Source organism: Colias philodice, chromosome 8, assembly GCF_061535455.1.
Source record: "Colias philodice isolate Cphi_HAF_F1 chromosome 8, ilColPhil1 Martin Lab GWU primary, whole genome shotgun sequence".
Classification (NCBI taxonomy): domain Eukaryota; kingdom Metazoa; phylum Arthropoda; class Insecta; order Lepidoptera; family Pieridae; genus Colias; species Colias philodice.
In genome coordinates, this window is record NC_143093.1 from 9,147,866 (window position 1) to 9,174,212 (window position 26,347).

Below are 26,347 nucleotides of genomic sequence, written 5' to 3' on the forward strand. Positions count from 1 at the left end.
TTTAAAATTATAACGAGAAATATCTAAAAAAATTTACTTTATACACTCCCATATCAAGAAGGGAAAATGGGACTAGTAGAAGTTAAATGTCTAATTCCGGCAAAAGAGATGAATGCGGAAGATGCGGTTAAAAATAAAAAATTTAATATTTGAAATACAATGCAAAAAAATAACACTTTTGTCATAGATAAGAATCATGACTATTTTTTCCAAATTCAGGGACAACTAAACGTTGCAGAAGCAGAAGTCTGCTTATTTGCTGTTTGGACTGGAGTGAATCATTCGTTAAAAATAGAATATATAAGTTTAGGCAAAAAAAAAAAAATGATGGACCATTATCAAGATTTTACATAAATTGCCTACTGTCAGAATTGATTGATTCGAGACTTCAGCATTCGATGCCCATCAAGGACCCATCCTATGTCATTCAAGCGATTGAAAAAAAAAGAGAAAAATCCAGTGCAACCGATAAAGCATCAGAATGCTAGCAAAATATTTATTAGGTTTATCCATATAAATCTATATATTATACATAATATAATAAATCCGTAGAAGGGTCAATTCTGTACTTTGAAAATATGTATTTAAAAAATAAATAGCAGTGTTACTGGATCGATACCAAACACAAATATGTGATTAAAAAAATTTTTGTCTGTCTGTCTCTCTGTATGTGAAGGCATCACGTGAAAACTAATGGTTCGATTTCAATGAAACTTGGTATAATTATACCTTATTATCCTGGGCATAAAATGGAATACTTTTTATCCTGGAAAAATACGAAGAAAAAAAATAAATCTTAATTTTTCAGTTTTATCCATAGACGTTGTTCTGTAGAACCGCGAACACACGTTGCGTTACCCGCAGTGGATTCAGCGATGTAACCTGTAGCGCCAAAAATCGGATTTGGCTTGAACCGTTTGCGGCACACGCGGGCCGCACGACACCACGCCTCCTCGACTCCTATATAAGGACGGCGTTCCGCGCGATGCATATATGTAATTTATGAATTTTGATGCGAGCGGACGTGTCCAGTGTGGCGAGCGAGAGTGATCGTCTAATATTAATTTAGTGAGAAACGTCTTCCCAGTTCAAAATGGAGAAATAAACCATCCACGCGAAGACCGACATCCGCTCGGACGGAGTCGCGGGCGGAAGCTAGTCGGAAATAAATATCTTTTGTTTTCATTTGCGTATTTTTCTATTTTATAATTTTTTAACACAAACATTACATTTTTTTATTATATACAAAATTTGTTTATCCGTTTTATTAGTTAAACTGAACAACTTTCACTAAGAAACTTAGGTCGAAAAAAATGTATAGAGTTATGCATTTGAAGATATCAATAGAACGTATTCGCAAATTTTGTGTACTGATAAAAAAAATCACCTGGTGTAATTTTCACGAAAATTGTTTCAAATTGTCATTTCTGGTACTTATTACGAATATTAAATTATGCATACGAATGATTTAATTTTTTAAAATTAAGTGGAGCAACTTTCCCTTAGTACATTTGTATTATTTACATATAGGATGACAGGATGCATTTGTTTGCACTACTAGACCAAGCCCTTAAACGAATAATAATTACTATTATTGGACTATTAACGAAATTTGCGGACGAAAACCCATCAAAATACTGCGCAAGCTACTATTACAGCGCTGCCGACTTGATACTAAGCGTTGTGACGTGACGTCACAAGCGGTCACGTGACTATTAGCGAGACTCGATATTTTTCGAAACTTTGAATGCGTATAAAATCAAAACTACTTGGTATTTTTGACTACGACAAAAACTAGTGTATTTGTATACATACAGGCTTTACTGAAACACAATTTCAAGGGATTTGGCATACCTAGTAACATTCTTCATTGTTACGTGTTTTTTGCAAAATCATTCAGAGTACAGGGGCTTTAGACAAAGTAACAATTAAAAAAATGTTGTGTGGTTTTATGAAACCACGGTAAAAGTGAAACTGTTCGAACGGTTCCGAACACTGCTTTGTGTAGCGCATGTCGCGTGACGGTTGGCTGCCGAGTAGGTATACCTACTCGGCAGCCGCGATACACGCGACATGCGCTACACAGACCAAAAAGTTTGAGACGATGTAATAAAAGTTTCACTTTTAAAACGATAACGAAGTTAGAAAAGGCAAAAATGTATGGGATTGACATACGCCGCGTTAGATCACGTGGTCTATCTAATGTCAATCCCATACACTTTTCCTTTTCTAACTTCGTTATCGTTTTTTAATTGTTACTTTATCTAAGGCCCCAGGGCTTCTATGAATATATCACAATTCACACAAAAATATTTCATCTACTAAGTATTGTGGTGAAGCTCTGGCAGAACTATTTCTCTTGCATCATGCTGTAGCGAAAAATCATTTTGTTTATAACCTACAAAATAATTTAACCTCTCCAACATGCCTACTTTGTAATATTACTTTCATTTTTCAGTTTTAAATGCTTTTGTACTTCGCCTGGCTTCAGCTACCCTTTACCCTTAATCCTTCGTGGAAGCAGTGCAAAATTGTTGACCTGAATTCTAAAGTTATGGTTTTAAAATGTCGCTTGAGTTATATTTTCATAGTTAATCATTTTAATGCTAGGTCGCGGAGAATTCATTTGCTATGGTTTTTTTTGATGTGATAATGAAAAGTGAACTCTGTAGATTTCACTATCAATAAGTATAACTAAAAGTACATATTAAATAATCATCCACTATTAAATGCGAAAGTAACTCTGTCTGTCTGTCTGTTACTTGATCACGCCTAAACTACTGAACCAATTTTCATGAAATTTGGTATGGAGATATTTTGATACCCGAGAAAGGACATAGGCTACTTTTTATCCCGAGAAAATGAGGCAATCCCGGAAATCCTACGGGAACGGGAACTATGCGGGTTTTTCTTTGACTGCGCGGGCGAAGCCCTAGTCAAATATAAAGTGACAATGATAACAGTTTAAAGTTAATGTGTGTTTATTATGTTAGAAATAAATGCAAAATATACTGAACGTTGCTTTTAAATCTTGACCTGTGGGTAGCTATTATTTACCAATGAGTATACATATGTTTGGTTGTGGCAAAAGTCAATATTCTAGCTATTTGGGCAAAAATGTTTTTACCCTGAACAAAATAAGACTCTGAGCTCAGAAAGCTCAAAAGCTTATAAAGTTATACGAAGAATTGTTCCCGAAACTTTCTCAATATTTCGTGATTTCATATCAAAAGGATTAATATAAATCACTGCGAAGTTCATTAATTAGTTCGCTATTCCGATAATTCACGTAAAGAAAGTTGATCTTACGGCGCGGCAATAAAATTTAACACACATTTCTTCACATTCATTCTGGCTCATATATTTACTGATGTAGGGCACCTACCGTCGTTTATTTACGCGAAAGCTGAAGTTAAACTATTTCAATGGTCTCTTTGGTGCTTTTTTACGAGAATAAATGGGTTTCGTGAACGTTTGTTACACGTTGAATTGAATACGAGTGCCTGTTGTTGTCATGTTTTTGATAGCGTGCTGCTAGGAAACTTATTGTATGAGTTATGAAGCTTTTTGTAGTATTGAACGATTGTTTCATTTTTTATTTGCATTCATACGTGATTTGAAAACGATTTAGACGAAAATAGTTAATAAATTCTGTGAAAATGGAAAACCTACGGGTTTAACTAATACCTATAGATTTTCCTTATTAATTAATATAATATTACTTGTAGGATGTGTTTCATGTTTTCCTGTTTCCTTCCAATATGAACTGTTGTATCACTTTACTTTACTATTATGGAAATATTGTTTTATATGAATTTATAAAGATGTGTGAATTTTTACTTACTATTGAATTTTCTTTGTTACAGGTAAATATCGCGATATGGTTGTAAAAGGCTACCTTATGGTCATGTATTGTGATATAATTTTTAACTTTTATGGTACCTACTATATAATTGTACCGCCTCCTCGGTACAATGGTTGACGCATGAGCGTAGAACCAAGGGGTCCTGGGTTCGATTCCCGGTGGAGACGAAAAAAAAAAGTCTCGGTCTGGCAGGACACAGAAGGCTGATCACCTACTTGTCCCTAAAGAAAAATCGATCAGTGAAACGGATGTATGAATAATGCATCTGCCCCCTACCCCACTACGGGGACACGGGACTTCACTTTTTTTTACTATATAATTGGCTTATAGTTAGTTAAATATTGTTTCTTACAAGCTATCATTCGATCCGTGTTTAGTTTCCCTGTAGATACTAATAAAAAAATCTTATTATCACGCCAAAAAACCGTACTATGTATCACGACACATCAGGATCAATAAAGTAATGTCAGGGAAGTAGTGTATTCTTCGTCGAAGTTCCATCAATCTCTATGTGTATCAGAACTAGCGATAACACGAGATAGAAACAGAATATCGTAGCTCTCATCTCTAAAGGGAATCTTCCATAAATCACGTGATGATTTTTAGTATTTCTAAAGTTTAACTTGGTGAGGCTTGAGACTAATCACCTCTTCTCATCTACGCGAAATCACGTGTACAAATTCTTAAAAATTTAAGATAGGTCATATCTTAAAATTTTAAGATAATATCTTTAATTAGATACTTATTCGTGGAATTGAATCGAATTCTGGAGATAAGATTGTTCAAACAGGATACATTAAGATTGTAGAGTGTTTTTCATTGGCATTTGGAAATCACATGTTTAATGACAGTATAAAAATAAGATAAAAATATACAATGTGATATCTTATTACACCACCTTGTGAAATCTCTTATTTTAAGTCGGACCACATCCATCGCTTACTTACGTGACTAATGTACGACCCCAAATGTGTGCATAAATACGACTGGATTAGGTTTGAAATAAAAAAGTTAAAGCAATAGTTTTGCCCGCGACTTCGATTGTGTGGGAGTCGATAAGAAGAATGCTTTCTTAAACCGTCTACTCACCTACCTGCAGCAGGGGCAATATTGACATTTGACCGTTAATTGTGATGCTATTATTATGCTGCTTGCAGGGGCAATTTAGAGAATAACCGAAATTAATTAATAATAAAAATTGCCCCTGCTGCAGGTGCTGCTCCTTCTCTGTTGGTCCAATAATATATTTTTTATTTACAACAATACTTAGTAATTAAGATAACAAAATTGAAGATAAAAATATTGCGACTTTATCACATTGATTAAAGTGAAGATTAGAGAATTGATATGCATCGATCAAAATAAACAATATAAGCGTACCAAATTCCAAGAAATACTATAAATAGTTATCAGAGGAATTCATTATTTATCGATCGCAGAAAATTAGGAATACCCTTGCTTTGTTTATGCATTTTTACTGCTTATGGAATCTCTAGTATTTATTATAGATGTAGATTTTGTTGTCGTTTTTGTGTTATTTATTCATATTTGATTAATTATCTCTTGCATTATTAATTATTCATAAAAGTGCAGGTCAACGACGTCAAGTAGGTATTTGATATCGACTTCTTTAGTGGTTAGTGATTTTTGTAAATGTAATGTTATTCCAACTGTTCTGTGTTTTACATTATTAAGTTACTTGTAATAATTATTATCGATTATGATAGGTAAATCGATATTAACTATTTAAATAGTTTCGCTTATTTCCTGGTTAATATGCATATTCGTGCTTTTAAGAAGAGCCGTTTAATGTACAGGATGTAGGTAATAATAATAAAATTTGATAATTGTGTATTGTATACTTCAGGCTAGATTTTTATTATATTTTATAATAATATAGTAAGTATGTCATATAATAATAGAATATGGTCATACAAGTACATATTTGATAGCGTCCTAAATTGAAAATATGAAAAAAAAAAACTATTTTACTGACTTTAGTCAGTTAAAAAGAGTCTTTCATATTTTTCCTTTAATTATAAATCACTCTCATCAATATCAGATTACCAACAGCAAAAAAATATTTTCTCAATTCTTTTAGCAACGAAAAACTGCGACAAACTACTTTTATCAAACAACGCTTAAAATTGTGAGATCAAAATCTAGGTCAAAAGGTAAAGAAAATGTTTGAAAACAATTTGAATATTTTCTCCATAAATATTTTACAGAGACAAAGGAGAAATGCTCGTAAAAATCATTGAAAGGCCATTGAAAAATTTGTGAAGAGGTTTTCACTTTTCGTTCATCAGGTTAAGTGATATTACTGAGATAGTCATTCTTGGAGATAATGTTGCTGACATTAAAAGAGCAAGGTTATGATGCACTGTTTGTAGGTGTAAATTGAAAAGTATAAAATGTTTGCTCAAAACGAGTATCGCGATGTGACGGTATGTAAGTATATTGCTTTTTTTTTGTTACGTCAGGCTTTTTGTTTTGTCTTTATTTTTAATTGTTAAAAGCATGATGATTATACACAATAAGATGCAGATTTTTTTTATTTAGCTTGCGTTTGTTACCCAATTAATGATTGAAACACATTCTGACAAGTGAAGATTATCGTGTAGTTCGGCTATTTTTTTAAACATACAAAAGATTAAGTATATAAACAAGTACTCAACTAAAACCCTCATCGTACAAACTCCATAATTGGCGTAAAATACTTGCAGCTGACAAGTTGTGGAGTTAAGAAAAACTCCGTAGTAGTTCACGCGTCAGACTTCCGTTAAACTTCCGTTCCATGTTTGTGAGATTGGTGGAAGCCATTACCCTTGCAGAGTTTTAAAAATATTATGATTTGAAGTGGACTCTTTATATTTGTAGCTAAAAGTTTTTTAGTATGACACTTATTTTAGTTTAAGGCACTGTAACAGTACATGCACATATCCTTTATTTGAAGTAATTATTGTATATTTTTTGTGTCAAGAGGTATTTTGCTTTTCAGTGGTACAAAGTTTTAATATTCATCAATTGTATTACCCTTCTACCAAATGTCTGCTATACATGAAATACATTTAGGATATCTTAGAATTTCGTTGTGAAAGTTCTCCCCTAAAAGTTTTCTATGACCCCATCCTCTCCTCTTTACAAAAAACCCAGTGACAACAGCCATGTTTAGACGTTCTCAGATCGTTCTAATAATACAGCTGACTAATGTTTTAGCCATCCACTGTATCTGGGCGTCCTTCACCTGGCCGTTGATTTGCCTTTCACAAATAAGGACAATGTTTTATGCTAACATAATTATTGGAAGTAGTTCACTGTAACAAAAAATACAAACACTATGCTGTTTTCACTATACTAAACGACTAAACGTTAACTTATTAGGTAATTACCATTAATGGTATTTAGAGTTTGCGATTGCGACAGTTTATGTGAGTTCATAATTGTTGAAACGGGTGCACGGATTTGGAGTTTAAGTTTGTTTTAGCCACAGTTTTAGCTCAGCTGATTTGTTCTGTAAAAACAATCGAATGAATATAGAAATCTAGAGTCCCTATTTGCATTTGCTGCATATGCGTAGGGCAAAAGTTCAGGAAAAGTAGCGGTTTTAGATTGATTTTTCAACAGCTGATCCTCTTCGTTTTTTCTACCATGATTATTCTAATTTCTAATATTATAAATAAGCTGTTTTTCTTTGAATTCCCCATTAATACGCACTGTGTGGGAATGTTGTATGAATAAGGTGTTTCAGAAAGTTGTATTTATTCGAAACACGATGTATACAGTTTCAAATAAACAAATCTTCAATACTTATTGTAAATACATTCGCATTAGACATATGCTCTACTCAGAGCTGTGAATGAACGCTTGAAGTGCAATGTTTCACATCTACGTGATAGTTGATACCATGATGAGAAGCAGTTAACTCTGTATGCATAAACAAAGATTGCAATGTACCTATTCGTTACGCTTGAATACAACTAGAATTGCATAATTTGCATTGTTACAATACTATTTTGAAATCATCAGAAATTAGCATTTGAAACGAAACTAAAACCCAAATATTAATTCACCAAGGTGTCTTAAAATTTACTACAAATGGTTTGAAGATGAAGGTTTGATACTAATCCCCATGCAACGACAAGGCGTGGGTTCGATTCCTTTGTCTGAAATATCGTGTTGTGTCTAGACAAGCGTCTTTTATTTACGTCTGTATGAATATTTTTGGTGATGCACCAATGGAGATTAGTTTACAACCATTGTTACAGTACGAAAAATGATATAATAATATAATTTTCATAAAAATAGTCATGTACATACTTATATCAATACCTATTTTTGGAAATAAAATGTTTTCATAAGCACATAAATATGGCCATACTATGGCATTAGGCATATAACCTCGATTTCAATGAAAACAATGATTTATTGCAGGTGTTTTTTCTATTGAACTTACTTCATGATTCATTCATTCCACATTCAGTATTTATATTGCGCGGTATACACGTGCCGACGTATGTAGCTAGTTACATAGTATCCTAGCTCAGACAGGACGGGAGCTATCGATCCGTTGCACCGCTCACAAAGGGCTGCTGATGGCCCCCTTCGCCCCTCCACAACTCCCCCCTGCCCCCTCACACGCCCGCCGTCCTCGATACTTGCAAAACTGCGCGCCGCGCATATATAGCAACAGGCTGCAACTGCGCGATTTCAAATACGGGAATCAATAATAAAAAGCAGATTTTGTCTCTATTTTTGTAACGCCGCAAGATATGTAGAGATATTTCGAATGCTCTCTCAACTCCCGTATGGTCTAGTGGCTAGGATACCTGGCTTTCACCCAGGAGGCTCGGGTTCGATTCCCGGTACGGGAAAGCTCTTTTTGTTTTTTTTTCTTGTAATTTAAGATTTTATTGTTTTTTTTAAAGATTTGGATTTTTACCTAATTAATTTTGAGATTAATCATTTTTGTAAGTTTTGAGTTCGTTTGCGAGAGATTAAAAGTAATCTTTAAAGTTATTTATCCGATTTACTTTTCTATTCACATATAGAAACGCTTTTCTTTTATATGTATTTTCTTATAAAAAAATTCATTATATTATGTTACGCAGACGAATTTCATTTTCTTCTTCGGACCAAGTTACGGACACCGGTTTAATGTAAAGAATTATATTTCGCAATTTGTAATTTAGATTTGCGAGGGTCTGTTGACCTGGTGTCTCAAGGATGTAGGACGTTACGTGCCTCCTTAGATACTGACGACAGAGAACTTTTTATATAATACTAAGTACACTTGACTTTCTCTCATTTCAGTTCTTTGAGGTTAGGACTTTGTGGGTTTCTTTTTTAATTCAATTTCAATTCTATCTCGCTTGAGAAGGGCGATTATAATTGATAATGCTCCTTGAAGGTAGCTCGTTGAATAATATTTAAGGTGAACATCTTGCTTTGTTTACAATACTTTTGCTTTGTTTTCTCTGTTGAGCTTTTCAACCAGTGTTATTGTTAAGTTAAAGGTTCTTAGTTGCTTACAAATTTAGTAAAAGGGAAGGCTTTACAAATCTTTAGAACTGTGTACCTACTGGAGAATATCCCATTGACCACCGAGCGGCCCGATCGGGCCGCGACACAATAGATTTTCTATTGTGTCTGTGATTCCGGGACTGAGGGAATATCTCGAAAAAGTGGTACAATACGTAGATAGATAAATAAATTCCGACAGAAAACATAAAACTTTAAAAAATAGCATCAAGATATTGCTATGCTTAAATTTTATTCAATTAATTCAAAAGATGTATGTCAATCAATTTATCTCGTATAAATTACAGTTAGTTGCACTTGTTTTTTTTGTTCGCTAGTGGTACACTAATAAATTCAATCTAATCGATACACGATTTATGAGGGCGTTAAAATTGCAAATTGCTCCACTTATTTTACCTTACCTTGTTCCGATTTTGCGGTATTAATGCTTGCGTGATCGTTTGATTTATATTTTACTGCTTTCCGTGTTTAGCCAAAATGTATTTTTCCTATAAAATTTACGAAAACCTGTTTCCTTCCTTCTATTATAACAACGCAAACTATATTGGAAATTTTTCAGTTTTGAATAAAATTAAAAAAAAAATGCGATATGATATCTTATTCATTAATCATTTGTAACTTTTTTAGACAAATTTTTAATTTTTTTACCGTATTTTAGTTATTCATTATTTTTATTTATTATCAAATCAAATATTTAGATTGTAGATATGTTTCTCAAATAAGCTATTACCAGAAGTGAAATTTCTATAAGTAATATGATTAACATATTTTTCCAGTGTTTGCTGTTTATACATAATGAAATTAAAAATAAACAATGTCTTTAACGTTAAGCTTACAGCTTACAGCTATCGAATTCTCAAGGTTGGCGCGATTACACACGTTTCAGTAGCATATAGCAATGCCGTAACTAATATGCACGATAAATGTATAAGTATTGGTAGGATTGGGTTACCAATGGCTTCTAATGAGATTATTTTTTAATGAGATCATATTATATTGGTATGAATAATGAAATATAAGAACGAGGATGTGAAGATGTCAAGGTTGTAAAGCCGAATAACTTTTGGGTTAATAATTTTTTGAGTGTAGGTCATTGGTATAGGTACACATAATGCTGGTTATCTTTTGGTATAAAATAAATATTATATAGACAGTTATAACTAGTATTTATGCTTTTCTTATCTGGATAAGAACGATTTTTATATAATTTTAATGAACCTTGGCTTTTATCATCTTTCGAGGCTGTATGTATTTGTCCGACTTTATTGTTTTAGAAAATTACCTACCTACAAGAAAAAAATAGACAAATTTTAATTCATAACTGTTTACTAAATCAATGGTAAAAAAAAGTTGTCACAAACACAAGCCTGAAGCCGCGTAAAGTTATGTGTATGGTTTAATTAACTAATTAACCGAGTTTCGTAACTAGCAGTTACCAGGATAACATAACAATGGAGATGTTTGAACGCGTGGCCGGCAGTGCGGCACGGCCAAGGTTTGTAGTTGCAGGTGGTTATCGTAATGATGCTGTCACTTGGAATTATACAATGCCGTGATTAAGCATCGCTGTATGTACATTGACATTGTGGATAAATTATGACTTCTGATTTAGATTTTTATGAAAAACAAATAATAATTTTTTGAGGTATACATGTAAAGATTTATTTTATCCTGAACAATATCATTTTGATGTATACTAAAATGAAGAAAAAAAAAACAAAAATGGTTTTGCGGGCTCGTCCGGGATTTGAACCCGGGACCTCTCGCACCCTAAGCGAAAATCATACCCCTAGACCAACGAGCCGCTTGGAAGGTTGTCGAAATTCTGTGTCTAAAACTACGCATCGTTAGCTCACACTGTGCTGTGATGAAATAAAACAGTTTCAACACATTTCAATTATGTTCAAATACATTATTATATACTAGAGGTCCGCCCCGGCTTCGCCCGTGGTACATATTTCGCAATAAAAGGTAGCCTATGTCCTTTCTCGGGTATCAAAATATCTCTATACCAAAGGAGATGTCCAAAAAATGACCCAGAATCGACAGGAATGAAAAGTGTACCAATGGATTGGTAATTAAATATAATATAATGTAGCAAAAGCAGTAATCCTGAAATCGTTATAGTATAGGAGCTAGGAGCAAAATAAAATAAGTAAGAAATTCGTTTAAAAAATCAAAAAATAAGTTTACGTCATGTTGTAGCTTAATATGACGTTATAATAATGTTGTATCACTTCTTTTATACATGATAATTATCATCAACACATTTTAAAAGCAACAGCAACATAATAACATCATGTTCAATCACAACATAACTGACTAAAGATTCCGTTATTAGTAGTTTTTATTTTGGTTCAAGATACTACAATTGCTATAGTACTGTGTGTATTATTGGTGCCTAATTCTGTGGCTAAGGATTGGAAATAAAAAAAAATAATAGGTATAGTATAGGAGTTAAAAGACAATAGAACTGAATAAAAAATCATTTGAAAATTATTATGATGTGGATGAGATTATCGTTGTTATTATAATTTTAATTTTTAATTGATTAATTGCTTTTGCTGGTATATTCATGTGTAACACAATTTGTTGTAGATTCGAATGTAGTTGTTATTATAGATAGGTAGATTATAATATCATTAAAACTTAATAAAATTAGACCTAATTATAAAAATAAATGAATAACAACGATATTCTAATACACAACATAACGAGTTTTTATTATTTTCAAACGATTTTTCACTTTGTTTTTTGGCTCTTAGCTCCTATACTATACAGATTTTTTTTTCAATCTTTAGCCATAGAATTACCAATAATACATAATATAGTACTATAACAATCGTAGTATCTATAAAATAAAAGAACAAAACTACAAAATCGAGTTTTTGTTATGTTGTGCTTTAACGTTTTTGTTTCGTTTCTTGTAAAATATGATATTTATTAAGAGTAACACAAGTGACAAAACATTATAACATCGTCATATTAAGCCACAACATAACGGAAACTTATGTATATTATGTTTTTTAAGGAATTTCTTAGTTATTGCACGCCTCATAAGCGAAGCGTTGAGGTGGGTACTACTGTCACTTCGCGCAAAACATCTGATTTTTCAAACTTAAAATGTCTTTATGTATCATACATTGCACTTGTAAGATAATACATACACACACATATTAAGAAAAAACACTATTTTTAACATTCATGATATTTTTGATGTCATTTTTGTTATTTAAACTAGTTAAAAAACAGTTTAAAAAAGTTCTGTCTTGGACGTCCGTGTGTCTGTATGTGCGGAGGATTTTCTTGTTAACACGATAGCGACCGGAATACTTTACTAATCGAGTCTTTTTTTTTCTCTTACGCTTGAGTATGCTCAGGAATAGAACCCTTTCATTTTTCAGGGTCTGATTCGATGTGGTTTAATTGTTATTAAATAAACAAAAATAATTATTAATAAATAATTATTAAAAAAAAATTATGAGGCGTGCACTTTTGGATTTTCCAAAATTATTTTATTTTGCTCCTAGCTCCTATACTATAACGATTTCGGAGTTGCCCCCTTGGTAATATTATATTATACTTCAATGCGAATCCATTGGTACACGTTTCATTCCTGTCGATTCTGGGTTTTTGGTTCATACATTTTTGGACATGTCCTTTCATGCAAATTGGTTCAGTAGTTTAGGCGTGATTGAGTAACAGACAGACAGACAGACAGAGTTACTTTCGCATTTATAATATTAGTATGGATTTAGTTGGCTCAAATTACACAATATTTACAATCCTGTATGACAAAGTTTATCACATTTTTTTCTGATTGATCATAATATTTTATATTATCTATATTCTGTTATTAGTTCTTGCTCTTTTGGTGTTCTAAGCAACATTATATTAATTTAGAAATAATATCTATTATAGACAGTATATGAGTATAATTTAAAAACCAGTATCAAAGTTGATATGAAATATAAAACTTTCATAACACTTTTAAGGTAAAAGCTTTCGAATGAGGCATGGCCCGATTCTCCTTACATGACAAATCACTACATAGTATAAAACAAAGTCGCTTCCACTGTCCCTATGTCCCTATATCCCTATGTCCCTTTGTACGCTTAAATCTTTGAAACTACGCAACGGATTTTGATGCGGTTTTTTTTAATAGATAGAGTGATTCAAGAGGAAGGTTTATATGTATAATAACATCCATTAAATAGTGGAGAAGTACTGTTATTTTTGAGGTTTCTAATGTGATGTCGTAAAAAATTACATTTTTTCCGCTTACATTGCAAACGCAGGCTGAACCCTACGAGTTTTATCAAAATAATGTACTAAGTATTATACATATTGAAAAGGTCTACAGAAAAGTCCGCGATGGTATATGTCTATCTCTTATGGATAACCCACAATAACTTTTTTTTGTCCTTTACTTTTTACGACAAATAATGGCTAATTTTCGAAGCGATTTTAACCAATACAGCATTAATCCTTAACCAATTAAATACCTTGAATACATTGTTCATTTAATAAAGATCTATATGCCCCTTTACACCGTATGATTTAAGTGAATACTTTCGAAGATATTACAGATTTAAAATTGCGGGACGTAGCGTTTGCGGCGGTACCGGCCGGCCGCCTGGCTACATCTTAATCTAATATTATAAAGGCGAAAGTTTGTAAAGATGTATGGATGTATGGATGTATGGATGTTTGTTACTCTTTCACGTAAAAGCTACTGAACCGATTACAACGAAATTTAGCACACATATAGAGGGTAACTTGGATTAACACATAGGATAGTTTTTATCCCGGAAATCCCACGGGAATGGGAAATATGAAGGTTTTCCTTTGCAAACGCGGGCGAAGCCGCGGGCGGAAATCTAGTGTTAAATAAAGGCATATTAACATCATCAGTATTGACCGTAAAGTAGAGATAAACACAGCCGGCCTATAAATTAGCGTCAATGACTTGTTACTGTCCCACATATCAACTCTATGTGCCCATAGCTCTTATCTCATTAATCATACGTGTCATATTGCTCTAGCAAATGTATTGAACCAATTGAAGACGCCTGTAGGCGAGATAAAATGTTAAATAACGAACTGTTGAAGCGGGAAGTCTATATTTAATATTAATTATAACTAACTAGCTTTCTGCCCGCGGCTTCACCCGCGTTTTCAAAGAAAAACCCGCATAGTTCCCGTTCCCGTGGGATTTACGGGATAAACCTATCCTATGTCTTAAACTCTTAATACAAGTTATCCTCTATATGTGTGCTAAATTTCATTGTAATCGGTTCAGTAGTATTTGCGTGAAAGATAAACAAACATACTATACTTATACATGCCTTACACATACACTTACATCCACCCTCACAAACTTTCGCATTTGTAATATGAGTAGGATACGACGAAGGGAATATTGAAGCAAATCGTAGAATAAAAATGCGTGACCAAAGAGTATGGGAAGTCATTGACACTGGCTCTTTGTAAAAACGTTGATTGTTATTCATGGTAATAAGGCGGAAAGCGTATTGTATTTAGTAACAAAGCATCGACATGCTTCAGTATTAAATTGATTTTTAATCTAGAGTACTTGATTGATGTAAAGAAGATATGGTCGAAGTAGTATTGGAATTGATTTTAATTTAACGATTATTATGGTGCAGGGGGTTTTAAAGGAACTTAAAACATTTCTTCATTTAGCTAGTAATAAACCTGAATATCAAGAATGGAAATGTATGCAAATCAACATCACCAGCCCTTTCCAGGGTTTATAAGACCTTAATCTTTTCCGCGCAGACGTCATATTATATCGTCAACCTTTTGGTTCCTTACATGCTATTTTAATGCCTTTACTTATTGGACATATAACGAGATAGATAAATTGAAAATTGAATTTTTACGCTCGTCTAGACTTTCGCATGTTCGTTCTCAGTTATTAGTCGGAGTGTGTCAGTCACGATTCTTCGTTATCCTAACAGTTCTAACACTGAATCTAAAACATTCTGAGAATCCGTTTTTCATATAAAACTGGGTGTAAATGGAAGTGCGTGCCTCAATTAAAGTTCACGTAGCTGTATTAGAAATGACAGTTAAGATAAAAATCGTTAGAACACCGCTAGATACCGGTTTTCATACTGCCTGTTGAGTGCCTGCTATAAACGATTTCCACCTGTTGCTATTTATTGTGGATTTTATTGGAGGTGATGATATGCAAAAATAGATTGTATCCGCATGAATGGAAATCGACGAATTTGGTTCTAGAAGGTTTCGTAAATGTCATATGAGATTAATACTGTTTGCATAATTGCTTTACTAAAGCAAACGGATTTAGGCAAAACAATCTATTCTAAAGCAGCTTTAGAATAGATTGTTTTGCCTAAATCCGTTTTTTAAACATTTCTTACCTTAAAGATAAAGAAAAATACATTGCAAAAGAAAATACTTATATTGTAATAGGGATACTCTTTAGTCAGACGATACGTCGTGAAAGTATCTAATTGCTGTAAAAAGTAAGGCTTTAAATGAATTGCTCAGAATAAGACATGATTAGTAACATTAGCCCACTTGGAGATCCGCTCCAGTATAGAGGTTTTAAATGTCGTGGAAAATTCTCTGTATAAATTGAAAAGAGACTTTGTAAGCACATAGCTCTAGATTTGTCATTGACTGCAAGGAAAGATTTTCTTGCCATATCCTGCAAGAATGTACCTACTTCATCATGACTGCCTCCTTGCTTAAATCGTATAAGTCTACCGAGAATCGCCACTTTAACTGTTTTTTTAACACAATCTAATAGATATTTATTCTTCCAGGCATCGTCTCCGTCACCGATGGTCACATCAACATCGCGAAGATCCAGGATAAGTGGAAGCCGCTGCTAGCGCATTACGCAGGGCCAGTCTCCGTTATCGTTGTAGTGGTCCTGTTAATCGCGATACTGCCGCTTACTGGGTTAGTAAATTTTATTATAAGTTATTTTGGCTAGTGTAAACAATGGTAGCTGGTTCCATGTGTGAAAATATGGGAGATAAAATAAGGTTCAAATTCTATTCCGTCCGTTTTCTAATCGACATATTTTGTTACATTTTTGCATTAAAAATGTTATTTTGTTTGCTAATACATAGAATGAACAAGAGGTGTTATTCAAAATTACGACCACGATAAGAAATGGTGACTAAATTGTAAAACTGCTATTTTTAATCTCTAATGTAATATTCTTTGAAACTGAAAATAATGAACTAATGTTTAGTAATCTAATCAAAATTTCAGGTTGTTTTGGTGCTGCTGTCAATGGTGCAAGTCCGGTCACAGAAGGAGGCCGTTCGATAGAAAATACGATGCGTGTCTCAAAGGAATATTGGCTATCGTGCTCATTGCATTCCTTACGCTATTCCTGTGAGTGTGCTTTATAACAATATGGTTGATTGATGTATCTAGGGCATGTTATTTTGTTAATCATATAGCGAAAGATTAGATTGGCTTGGATTGATCAAGCGGAAGTTTATATCGCTGTTATTTATGTTACATATCAAAGAGGTTTTGGACAAACACTTTGGGGGTTTTTAATTCAATATGTTTTAATTAATACTCGAATACATTTTATTCCATGTTCTTACTCATGTTTTACAATAACCGAGTTTTATTCCTTCTACATTTTTATCAAATTCTACCTGATAATTTAACTCTATCTGGTACAATTTGCTTAAAAAGCCACTTTTAATCTATTCATATTCTTTTCATTGAATTAAAAACATGCCAAAGAGATCTATGAAACTTACTGTCCACTAGATTCGGAGTGGTAGGCGCTTTCGCTACAGACTCCCAGATGGACACAGGTGGCTCAAACGTAGTGGACACAGTGCAGGCGAGCGTGCGTGATGCGCAGGAGTTCCTGAACGCGACACAGGCGCACTCGCGGCATTTACTAGTCACTAACTACCAAGAGCTCGAGGTGGAGCTGAATGAAATGTTAACAAGTGAGTTAGATGGATGTAGGAGGTGTAGAGATAACTGGGATGGCTAATATTGTGGTCAATGGGAAGTAATGTTTAATCCAGTAATCATGTTGGTTTAAGCACTTTTTCTAAATTATACCTTCAAAATACACGTCATTATGTGTGATTACTTCTCAAATGACATAACAACATATTGTAACAAAATAAAATAGATGATAGTTATTCAACCTAGTTAGGTTGAAGGTTCATTAAATTAGTATTCAGTCATCGAGTATCTACAAGAGCTGAACTGAAGTATTCTCCGCCAAATAGTCCATTTCAGTCAGTAAGTCGTACTTAATCTTTTAGCCAATACTTTACGTCTATTCCAGGTAGTGGTCAAACAGTACTCCGTGTGCTAGATGACTTCACGAGCGCGACATCAGTTCAGAAGTTGAATGGTATGGTGCAGCAATTAGATAGGGTGCCGGATGACCTGCGGGCGGTGCAGAGGTCCACTGCGGCGTTGAGGAGCAAGGCGGAGGATTTGGATTCTGGTAAGGACTATAAGAGTAGGGTATATATTAGTAATGGCAGGCTCTTGTAAAACTTTTTTCGTTGATTGGTTTAAAAAATTAAAAATGTTTACATTGGATATGTTGCTCCCTGAATCCAAATATTTTTTCCTTGCCATTGAATTAAAATGATTCACTGACTAATTTGAATGTAGATTAGGTTAACTTCCCCGATCGCATAGCGACATACCGGCATAGATCAAGATATAGAAATTTTAATATGTTATTTATGTTTTACAGAATGAGCAAGATTTATTGTATTTATGTTTTATAAAAAAAATGTGAGGAGAGGAAACCAAATCTGGGAAACCATATTTGAATTTTTATTTTTCAGGTCTGCGTCAGGTTAAAACTTTCTTGATCAAAACGATGTCGGAATGTCATGAAAAGGAATGTGTAAAGTTGCAAGAGAAGCACAAGCTTGGACAATTGGGAACGGAAATACAATACAATTTGGTAAGATTACGTTTAATATGTATTGTTGAAATTATTTCCCGAGTGTTTACTGGAAATTGCTACAAAGTTCAACAGATAAAACTTTTACATAAAGTACAAAGTTGAGAACTCCATTTATATAAATGTTTCTAATTCTCAAACTAATGGTTAAATACTTCTACTTGATGTCTCAATTACTAATATGTTATTTTCATTGCACGCTATCATTATGGAATAGATGCTTGACAAATATTTCCCTACGGTAAGTTTTTTCACTTCAATATATAATTAATAAATAAAACATTTTCAGATGTACCAGAGCTCATATTGATCTCGCGATTGTCTACTCACGAACTGCTCGATTAATTAAAATTTAAAACCCAACGTCACATTCATATCTTAAATTTATTTCCATTTCTAGATTCCCGACGTATCCGAGCTCCTCTCAAACGTGACACAACTACTGGAGAGTAACATCAAAGACGACGTCGCGGCCGGCCTCGAAGTGTTCAACGGCATCAAGAAGACCGTCGATCAGCACATACCGCGCGTGCAAGAAGCTATCACTAAGACTGGTTAGTGTGTTTATTTTCTGTATGTGATATGATGTTGTTGATGTTGGTCATGATGATGATGATGACGATGATTATGATAAAATAAATATATTTTCTCCTGCAGGTCGCCGTCTCGCATCAGTAGCGGACGATATAACGTACAAGGCGGGCAACCTGAGCGAGCAGCTGGGCCGCTCGAAGTCGCACACTGAGAGACTACGGCGCGGCTACTCGCGCGCCGGCCCCTACCGCCGGTACGCGAGCGGGGCCGCCGCCGCGCTGCTGCTGCTGGTGCGTACTGTGTGTGTGTAGCGAGCAGCTGGGCCGCTCGAAGTCGCACACTGAGAGACTACGGCGCGGCTACTCGCGCGCCGGCCCCTACCGCCGGTACGCGAGCGGGGCCGCCGCCGCGCTGCTGCTGCTGGTGCGTACTGTGTGTGTGTAGCGAGCAGCTGGGCCGCTCGAAGTCGCACACTGAGAGACTACGGCGCGGCTACTCGCGCGCCGGCCCCTACCGCCGGTACGCGAGCGGGGCCGCCGCCGCGCTGCTGCTGCTGGTGCGTACTGTGTGTGTGTAGCGAGCAGCTGGGCCGCTCGAAGTCGCACACTGAGAGACTACGGCGCGGCTACTCGCGCGCCGGCCCCTACCGCCGGTACGCGAGCGGGGCCGCCGCCGCGCTGCTGCTGCTGGTGCGTACTGTGTGTGTGTAGCGAGCAGCTGGGCCGCTCGAAGTCGCACACTGAGAGACTACGGCGCGGCTACTCGCGCGCCGGCCCCTACCGCCGGTACGCGAGCGGGGCCGCCGCCGCGCTGCTGCTGCTGGTGCGTACTGTGTGTGTGTAGCGAGCAGCTGGGCCGCTCGAAGTCGCACACTGAGAGACTACGGCGCGGCTACTCGCGCGCCGGCCCCTACCGCCGGTACGCGAGCGGGGCCGCCGCCGCGCTGCTGCTGCTGGTGCGTACTGTGTGTGTGTAGCGAGCAGCTGGGCCGCTCGAAGTCGCACACTGAGAGACTACGGCGCGGCTACTCGCGCGCCGGCCCCTACCGCCGGTACGCGAGCGGGGCCGCCGCCGCGCTGCTGCTGCTGGTGCGTACTGTGTGTGTGTGTGTGCAGCAGCCGGCCCGCACACACACAAAAAAAGACGTGTGGCACTCGGGGACTGCCGCGGTAAAGCTATTGCATGCTATGCCTTCAAGCCACACCTCCGAGCCCGTCGGAGTGGGGAACGTGAGGTTTTTTCGTTACGGAATTTCTCGATCTGGTCCCCGCGCTCAAGGTCCGCGATAGAAGCTATGTAATATCTTAAAAAAATCATAGAAATAACGATTCTAACTAATAAATAACAAAGCACAATTCAGTTGGCATAAACGGTTAGCGCCAAACGAGATATTCGTCAAAAAATTGCCGCTCTCTTCTAACACGCGTAACTCTGTTGCGTTCCGATGCTAAAAGACGCGCTAGCTTTTCGAAAAATTCTAGCTCTTCGAAAAATTTCTTCATAAATTGTCAAGTGAATCAACCTTTGAATTTGTGAATACCTTATTTATGGATATTTCACGTACATAAACCAAAATATTATGCGTTAGCCACACTACCATTAACCAGCCATTATCAGCAAGTATTGGAATCTGAACGTATTTTATCCAACAGATAGTGCTAGTGATGTCGTGGGGCCTGCTGTGCGGTGTGTGCGGCAAGCGGCCCGATGTGTATGGAGCCAGTGATTGCTGCAATAAGGGCACTGGAGCGTCTTGCTTGCTGTGGTGAGTACTTAGTGCAGACCTATAGGTTCCTCAAATAACAATCTTAATATTTTAATGTAATAAAAGTATTTTTTGAAGTGAAAACTTCTTTAGCGGCGTTGGGTATAAAATCTTAATCTCGCGTCAGGACACGTGGCCTGATCGAAAAAGCGTAAGACGGATTTTTTTTAGCCCTTATATTCCATGCGTAAGACGGATACCATTAAAAAAAAAAAACAAACATGCTGAACGTTAATAATCAAGTTTTCACTTCTGCTGGCACTCCCGGAGTGCAACCCGTCTTTTTTTTTTATTAAATTTCTTGTTCTTTGAACAAAATATTGAAATGCGGTAATTGCGTAGTACCCATATTCAATTCAGATTTAATAATGCATTTTTTGTAGTTAAATTTATTGAGGAATTATGTGTTTATAGCTTCTCGACATCCTACACATTTGTTAAATATGAAATAATAGTTATTCTGATCAAAGTAAGAAGACTGATATGGCCAAATAAAAGTGCAAAACTTAATTTATGTGTATTTAAACAGTGGAATCGCGCTAACTCTGTTCGTGGGAGGTATTATTGCATTGATGATTCTCATCTACTTCGTGGTGGGCGTGGCTGCGCAGAGATTCGTCTGCGATCCGCTTACGTAAGTAAATTAAAATCGAATTAATATCGGACAAAGGAATTAGGACCTTAAGTCTTTGAGTGAAGGTATAAATTATTTTAAGCTTCTACTCAAAAGATTCAGAAAAATACAAAAATATAATCATTTTCGATGTCCTAAATAAAATTGTTATTAATAACATTTATGATAGAATATACTATTCATTTCAGGGAACCACGCGACAACCGTGCATTTGAAGATATAGAGAAATTCGTAGATCTCGAGTATATGATGTTCAACAAGCGGCAAGATCCGAGCTTCAATATGACCTCTATTTTAGTTGACTGCCACCAGAATAAGACTGTATACGAGGTAATTGTTTTAGTATAACATTGTTTTAGTTACATTGTTTTAGTATACAATTGATTAGATGCGATTCATTATTAAAATTATGTCATTTCATGAAAGCTGAAACCTATAGAATGGTTTGTGATATTTATTTTCAATATTAATTCAGTTTAAAACATCAAAGTGTAATCAACCTTTATTGGGATTTATGGAAAGTTATAGGAATATTTGAAGAAATTTGAATTTGTACATAGGAATATTTGCAGAAATTTGAAAAGTTTTGAATCGACAACACGGCGGTTCTATGAGTCAATATATTCTGATATTTTAGACGTTCTAAATAATACGTCAGTATTGAAAATCTATATATGTATATAAAACTCAAAGGTGACTGATATAGTGATCTATCAACGCACAGCCCAAACCACTGGACGTATCGGGCTGAAATTTGGCATGCAGGTAGATGTTAGGACGTAGGCATCCGCTAAGAAAGGATTTCCCGAAATTCTTGCGGGAACGGGGAAAAACGGGGATGCACGTACAAAGTCGTGAGTGGAAGCTAGTAAATAATATGTACATTCACAGGTGTTCCACCTGCACCGAGTCCACGATCTAGACGCGGTTAAAACGGAAGTAGAATCCGAGTTAAGTCTTCGAGTGTCTTCGCTCCGAACGGACTACCCTCCACGTGGTCGGCCATTGCGCATATTAAAACCGGCCGCAAGGGAGAAGTTGGATAAATTAGCTGAAACTGGCCTGTCTGACTTCAACTTTGATAGGATTCTGGAAGCGGTGAGTAATCTTGTCCTAAACTTTTTTAGTTTTAGCCGCTTCCCTTCCCACTATAATTCTGATAAGATTTTTAAAAGAACTTTAACTTTAAATAACTGAGCATTATACAGAAAATTAACAGCCTTTTTTAAAGTACAAAGGTTAAAAAATCTACAAGAACATTAAATAATTTGGAAAATCCAAAAGTGCACGCCTCATAATTTTTTTTTAATAAATATTTATTAATTATTATTTTTGTTTATTTAATAACAATTAAACCACATCGAATCAGACCCTGAAAAATGAAAGGGTTCTATTCCTGAGCATACTCAAGCGTAAGAGAAAAAAAAAGACTCGATTAGTAAAGTATTTCGGTCGCTATCGTGTTAACAAGAAAAAGGATCCGCACATACAGACACACGGACGTCCAAGACAGAACTTTTTTAAACTGTTTTTTAACTAGTTTAAATAACAAAAATGACATCAAAAATATCATGAACGTTAAAAATAGTGTTTTTTCTTAATATGTGTGTGTATGTATTATCTTACAAGTGCAATGTATGATACATAAAGACATTTTAAGTTTGAAAAATCAGATGTTTTGCGCGAAGTGACAGTAGTACCCACCTCAACGCTTCGCTTATGAGGCGTGCAAAAAAGATCACTTCCTCCATAGAAGCAGAAATATGGAGATATTTCTGCTTTCTGCATTGAGGTCTTTTTAGAAGTAAAGGCTGTTTAATGAATTGCAAATCTAAATTATCTTCACGCATTTTCCTACTTAACACCCTTTTTTGAATTTTCCCTTCCAGCTGGAGACAAACATGACATCCCTACCTCTAGAGACCCTTTCAGCACAGCTACAAAGCACAGCTCGAGCATTATCTAGTAGAGCTGGTTTTGCCGAAGTGGCGAGGAATTTGCGTCAAGCTGCGGAGAACCTGGATAGATTGCAGAGGGATATAGTGGTGCCCATGATTGAGCATACGCATCAGCTTAATGTGAGTTTTGGCTGGGTTTTATTGGTTTTGTCATACATTGGGTAGGATTTTCTTTCATAAACATGAAATGTAGTGGCATGTTGGTGTTTTCTGAAATATGCTAATGTTTCTCAGAATTGGCCACTCTTTTTTATTCGTGTATATATTGTATAATAACAGAAAAATGAGCATGTCGAGATGAAATTAACATGTCAAGAGAAGGATAATGCACCTGTTATTACAATATTGTCCTGTCTACAGTCTAATTTGTTCAAACATGATTAGGCTTCTGATCCATCCAAAACATAAAGCCATGACCATGTTCCCATTAATTTTATTAATCATTATTGTTTTTTGTAGAAAACTGCAACGGAATTGCGCGACGTGTTACGCTTCAATCAGTCGTCGTTAAAGGAGGCTATCCAATACCGCATCAGGGACACCACGGAAGTCGAATTGTTCCTCAACACACAGGGGCCTGATCTCGTACAGAATGTGAGTTTTTTTTTGTTTAATTTGTAAAAAATATTGCATCAAGAGTTGATCTAGGAAATATGCGACAGTGTATTTTTTTTCTCATGTTCTACTTCAGCTTTAGATCAGGGTATGATGGTTGGTTTCATTGCAGCATGGTAGAATTTTAACTTTCTTGAAAAAAAAGCTGATTGTTTTTTTGAAACGATAATACATTTTGCGTGTCAGCTATTAAAACAAATTTTTCTTTTTTGAAGTGAAAACTTCTTTAGCGGCGTTGAGCACTTTTTCTGTAATGGGTATAAAATCTTAAACTCGCGTGTGACCTGATCGAAAAAGTGTAAGACGGATGGAGAATAGACAGCTATCCCCTCTCTACTACGCGCGTTTTCACTTCTGCCGGCACTCCCGGAGTGCAACCCGTCTGTTTTTTTTAATTTAAATGTATTTTTCCTGCATAGTTGACACGTGAATTCGCCGAGGTGGTTGGCGAGCGTCTCCAAGAATACCTATCGCGCGTGGTGCACGCAGCCCGCTCGCACGTGGGCCGCTGCGGCCCGCTGTCAAATGCGTTCAACGCCACGCGCGACTCAGCCTGCCGCGCCGTGCTGATGCCCGCGGTGAGTGACACGTGACACGTGTGTAATTTGGCACGCCACGTGTGTATTGTGGCACGCCACGTGTGTAATGTGACACTCCACGTATTTAATGTGGCACGCCACGTATGAAACGTCATAATATGTGAAACGCAACTAGTGATAAATAAAAAATGTGAAATGTGTCGCGCTAATGACGACTGACAAAATACATATTGTTTTGTATTTGATCGATTATACATATTTCATGTGTTTTTGAATAAGATGTAAAAAATTCAAATTTCATCAATTCGATTTTAATGACGTGCACTTTATTCGAAATTGACATATCCACGGTACAATTTCCAGAACGGCTACTGGATCTCGCTCGCGTGGTGCGTGGTGCTGTTCGTGCCGCTGGCGGTGCTGGCGCAGCGCCTCGCGCGGCTCTACCGCCACCCGGACCCGTACCCGGGGCCGCTCGTTGAGGCGTAAGTCGTGTACATACATACATACAAACATATACACACATATACGCAGATACATACCGTCCGCGTTAAAATGTAGAAGCCCTTCTGGCTAACATTGAGAAACACCACACAAAACAAAACGCAGATACGTACACGTACATTCAGACTGACACGCAGATGTAGATATAATATGTGGAGTGATAATGAAAAGGAGAAATGCGACTTATATAGCAACTACAATTTTATCTAAATACTAGCTGCTCCGCGCGGTTTCACCCCCGTGGCTCCACTCCTGTTGGTCGTAGCGTGATGATATAGCCTATAACCTTCCTCGATAAATCCGAAACAATTTTTCTAACCCCGAAAGAATTTTTCAAATCGGACCAGTAGTTCCCGAGATTAGCGCGTTCAAGCAAACAAACAAACTCTTCAGCTTTATAATATTTTATATTAGTATAGATTATATGATCTGAAATAGAAAATTTTAATCATTTGATTTTGATTGACTAGATTTGAAGTCTAGATTTACTGAGGACATTTAATCTATTCTGTCTAAAAGTATATCCGTTTTAAGACTACCATCATTAAATCGATTAGATTCCTAATTAACTAACATCTGAAATGTTCATGTAAAATATAATATAAAAACTATGATTATTAAGTTTACACACGTGACATTCATACACAATAATCAAATGTTTTGTTACTGTTTTAGCTCCGTCTATTATTACTGCACAAATACATAAATACAAAAAAAAAATATTTGATACTCGCATTGCATAAAAGTAACAGAATAAAAAAGAAAATAGCTTTGATAAGTTATATAAATATTTTTATGAATGTTAGTCTCAAATTGATATTATACCCTCATACACACACAATACGCTTCTATTATTTTATAGTGGACAATCATCAAGGAAGAAGCTACATCTTTAAATTGAAATTCATATCAGTCCAATTTCTATATGTTATATTTGAAAGTAGCTTCTTTCACGGGAAATATAGCACAATATTATAAATCGAAAACTTGTGGAATATTATGTCACTTCCATATCTATTTAACAAAATGAAAAATACATTTGAATAAACAGTCAATGCGTAATGAATTTAAACGATTGTGCTATATTTTTTCAAAATATTAATTTATTAATTTAAGAAATCATTCATCTGCCATCATCATCGTTGTTTTTCGAATTGTTTGCAGATTACAATAAAAAAATCTTCACGTAAAATGCTGCAAATGATTCATTTATTTTTAAATTTATATTTATGTTTTCGTATGATTTTATATGAGTTCTTTTACTTGAAATGTTAACCCCTGTATGAGTTTGTCGATGGTAATTAATTTAATTGCTGTGCACCCTCATCCTCGTAGTGAATGGAAGACCTTATTTACATATTTTGATTAGACGAGCCCATAATACTCGGGCTCTATGGTTCTCGAGAGAGAGGGAAATATTT

The 26,347-nt window shown here is 35.7% G+C and overlaps 1 protein-coding gene and 2 non-coding genes across 3 annotated transcripts in view; 2 read left to right on the forward strand and 1 right to left on the reverse strand.

Annotated features, from left to right (window-relative positions):
* LOC149486736 (prominin-like protein) overlaps window positions 1–26,347 on the forward strand; it is a 60,850-nt gene that overhangs the window by 28,754 nt on the left and 5,749 nt on the right. The window contains exons 2-16 of the mRNA XM_089698424.1: window positions 16,225–16,363; window positions 16,682–16,807; window positions 17,201–17,388; window positions 17,739–17,903; window positions 18,256–18,377; window positions 18,778–18,931; window positions 19,035–19,201; window positions 20,564–20,676; window positions 21,206–21,310; window positions 21,499–21,640; window positions 22,202–22,408; window positions 23,200–23,388; window positions 23,728–23,862; window positions 24,303–24,461; window positions 24,786–24,907. Coding sequence (XP_089554550.1) covers window positions 16,225–16,363; window positions 16,682–16,807; window positions 17,201–17,388; window positions 17,739–17,903; window positions 18,256–18,377; window positions 18,778–18,931; window positions 19,035–19,201; window positions 20,564–20,676; window positions 21,206–21,310; window positions 21,499–21,640; window positions 22,202–22,408; window positions 23,200–23,388; window positions 23,728–23,862; window positions 24,303–24,461; window positions 24,786–24,907 — 2,233 coding nt within the window. The remainder of the gene's footprint in view (window positions 1–16,224; window positions 16,364–16,681; window positions 16,808–17,200; window positions 17,389–17,738; window positions 17,904–18,255; window positions 18,378–18,777; window positions 18,932–19,034; window positions 19,202–20,563; window positions 20,677–21,205; window positions 21,311–21,498; window positions 21,641–22,201; window positions 22,409–23,199; window positions 23,389–23,727; window positions 23,863–24,302; window positions 24,462–24,785; window positions 24,908–26,347) is intronic.
* Window positions 8,668–8,739, forward strand: TRNAE-UUC (transfer RNA glutamic acid (anticodon UUC)). Its single transcript has one exon. It is a non-coding gene; the product is annotated as a tRNA-Glu (tRNA).
* On the reverse strand, window positions 11,139–11,210 carry TRNAP-AGG (transfer RNA proline (anticodon AGG)). The gene has a single exon. It is a non-coding gene; the product is annotated as a tRNA-Pro (tRNA).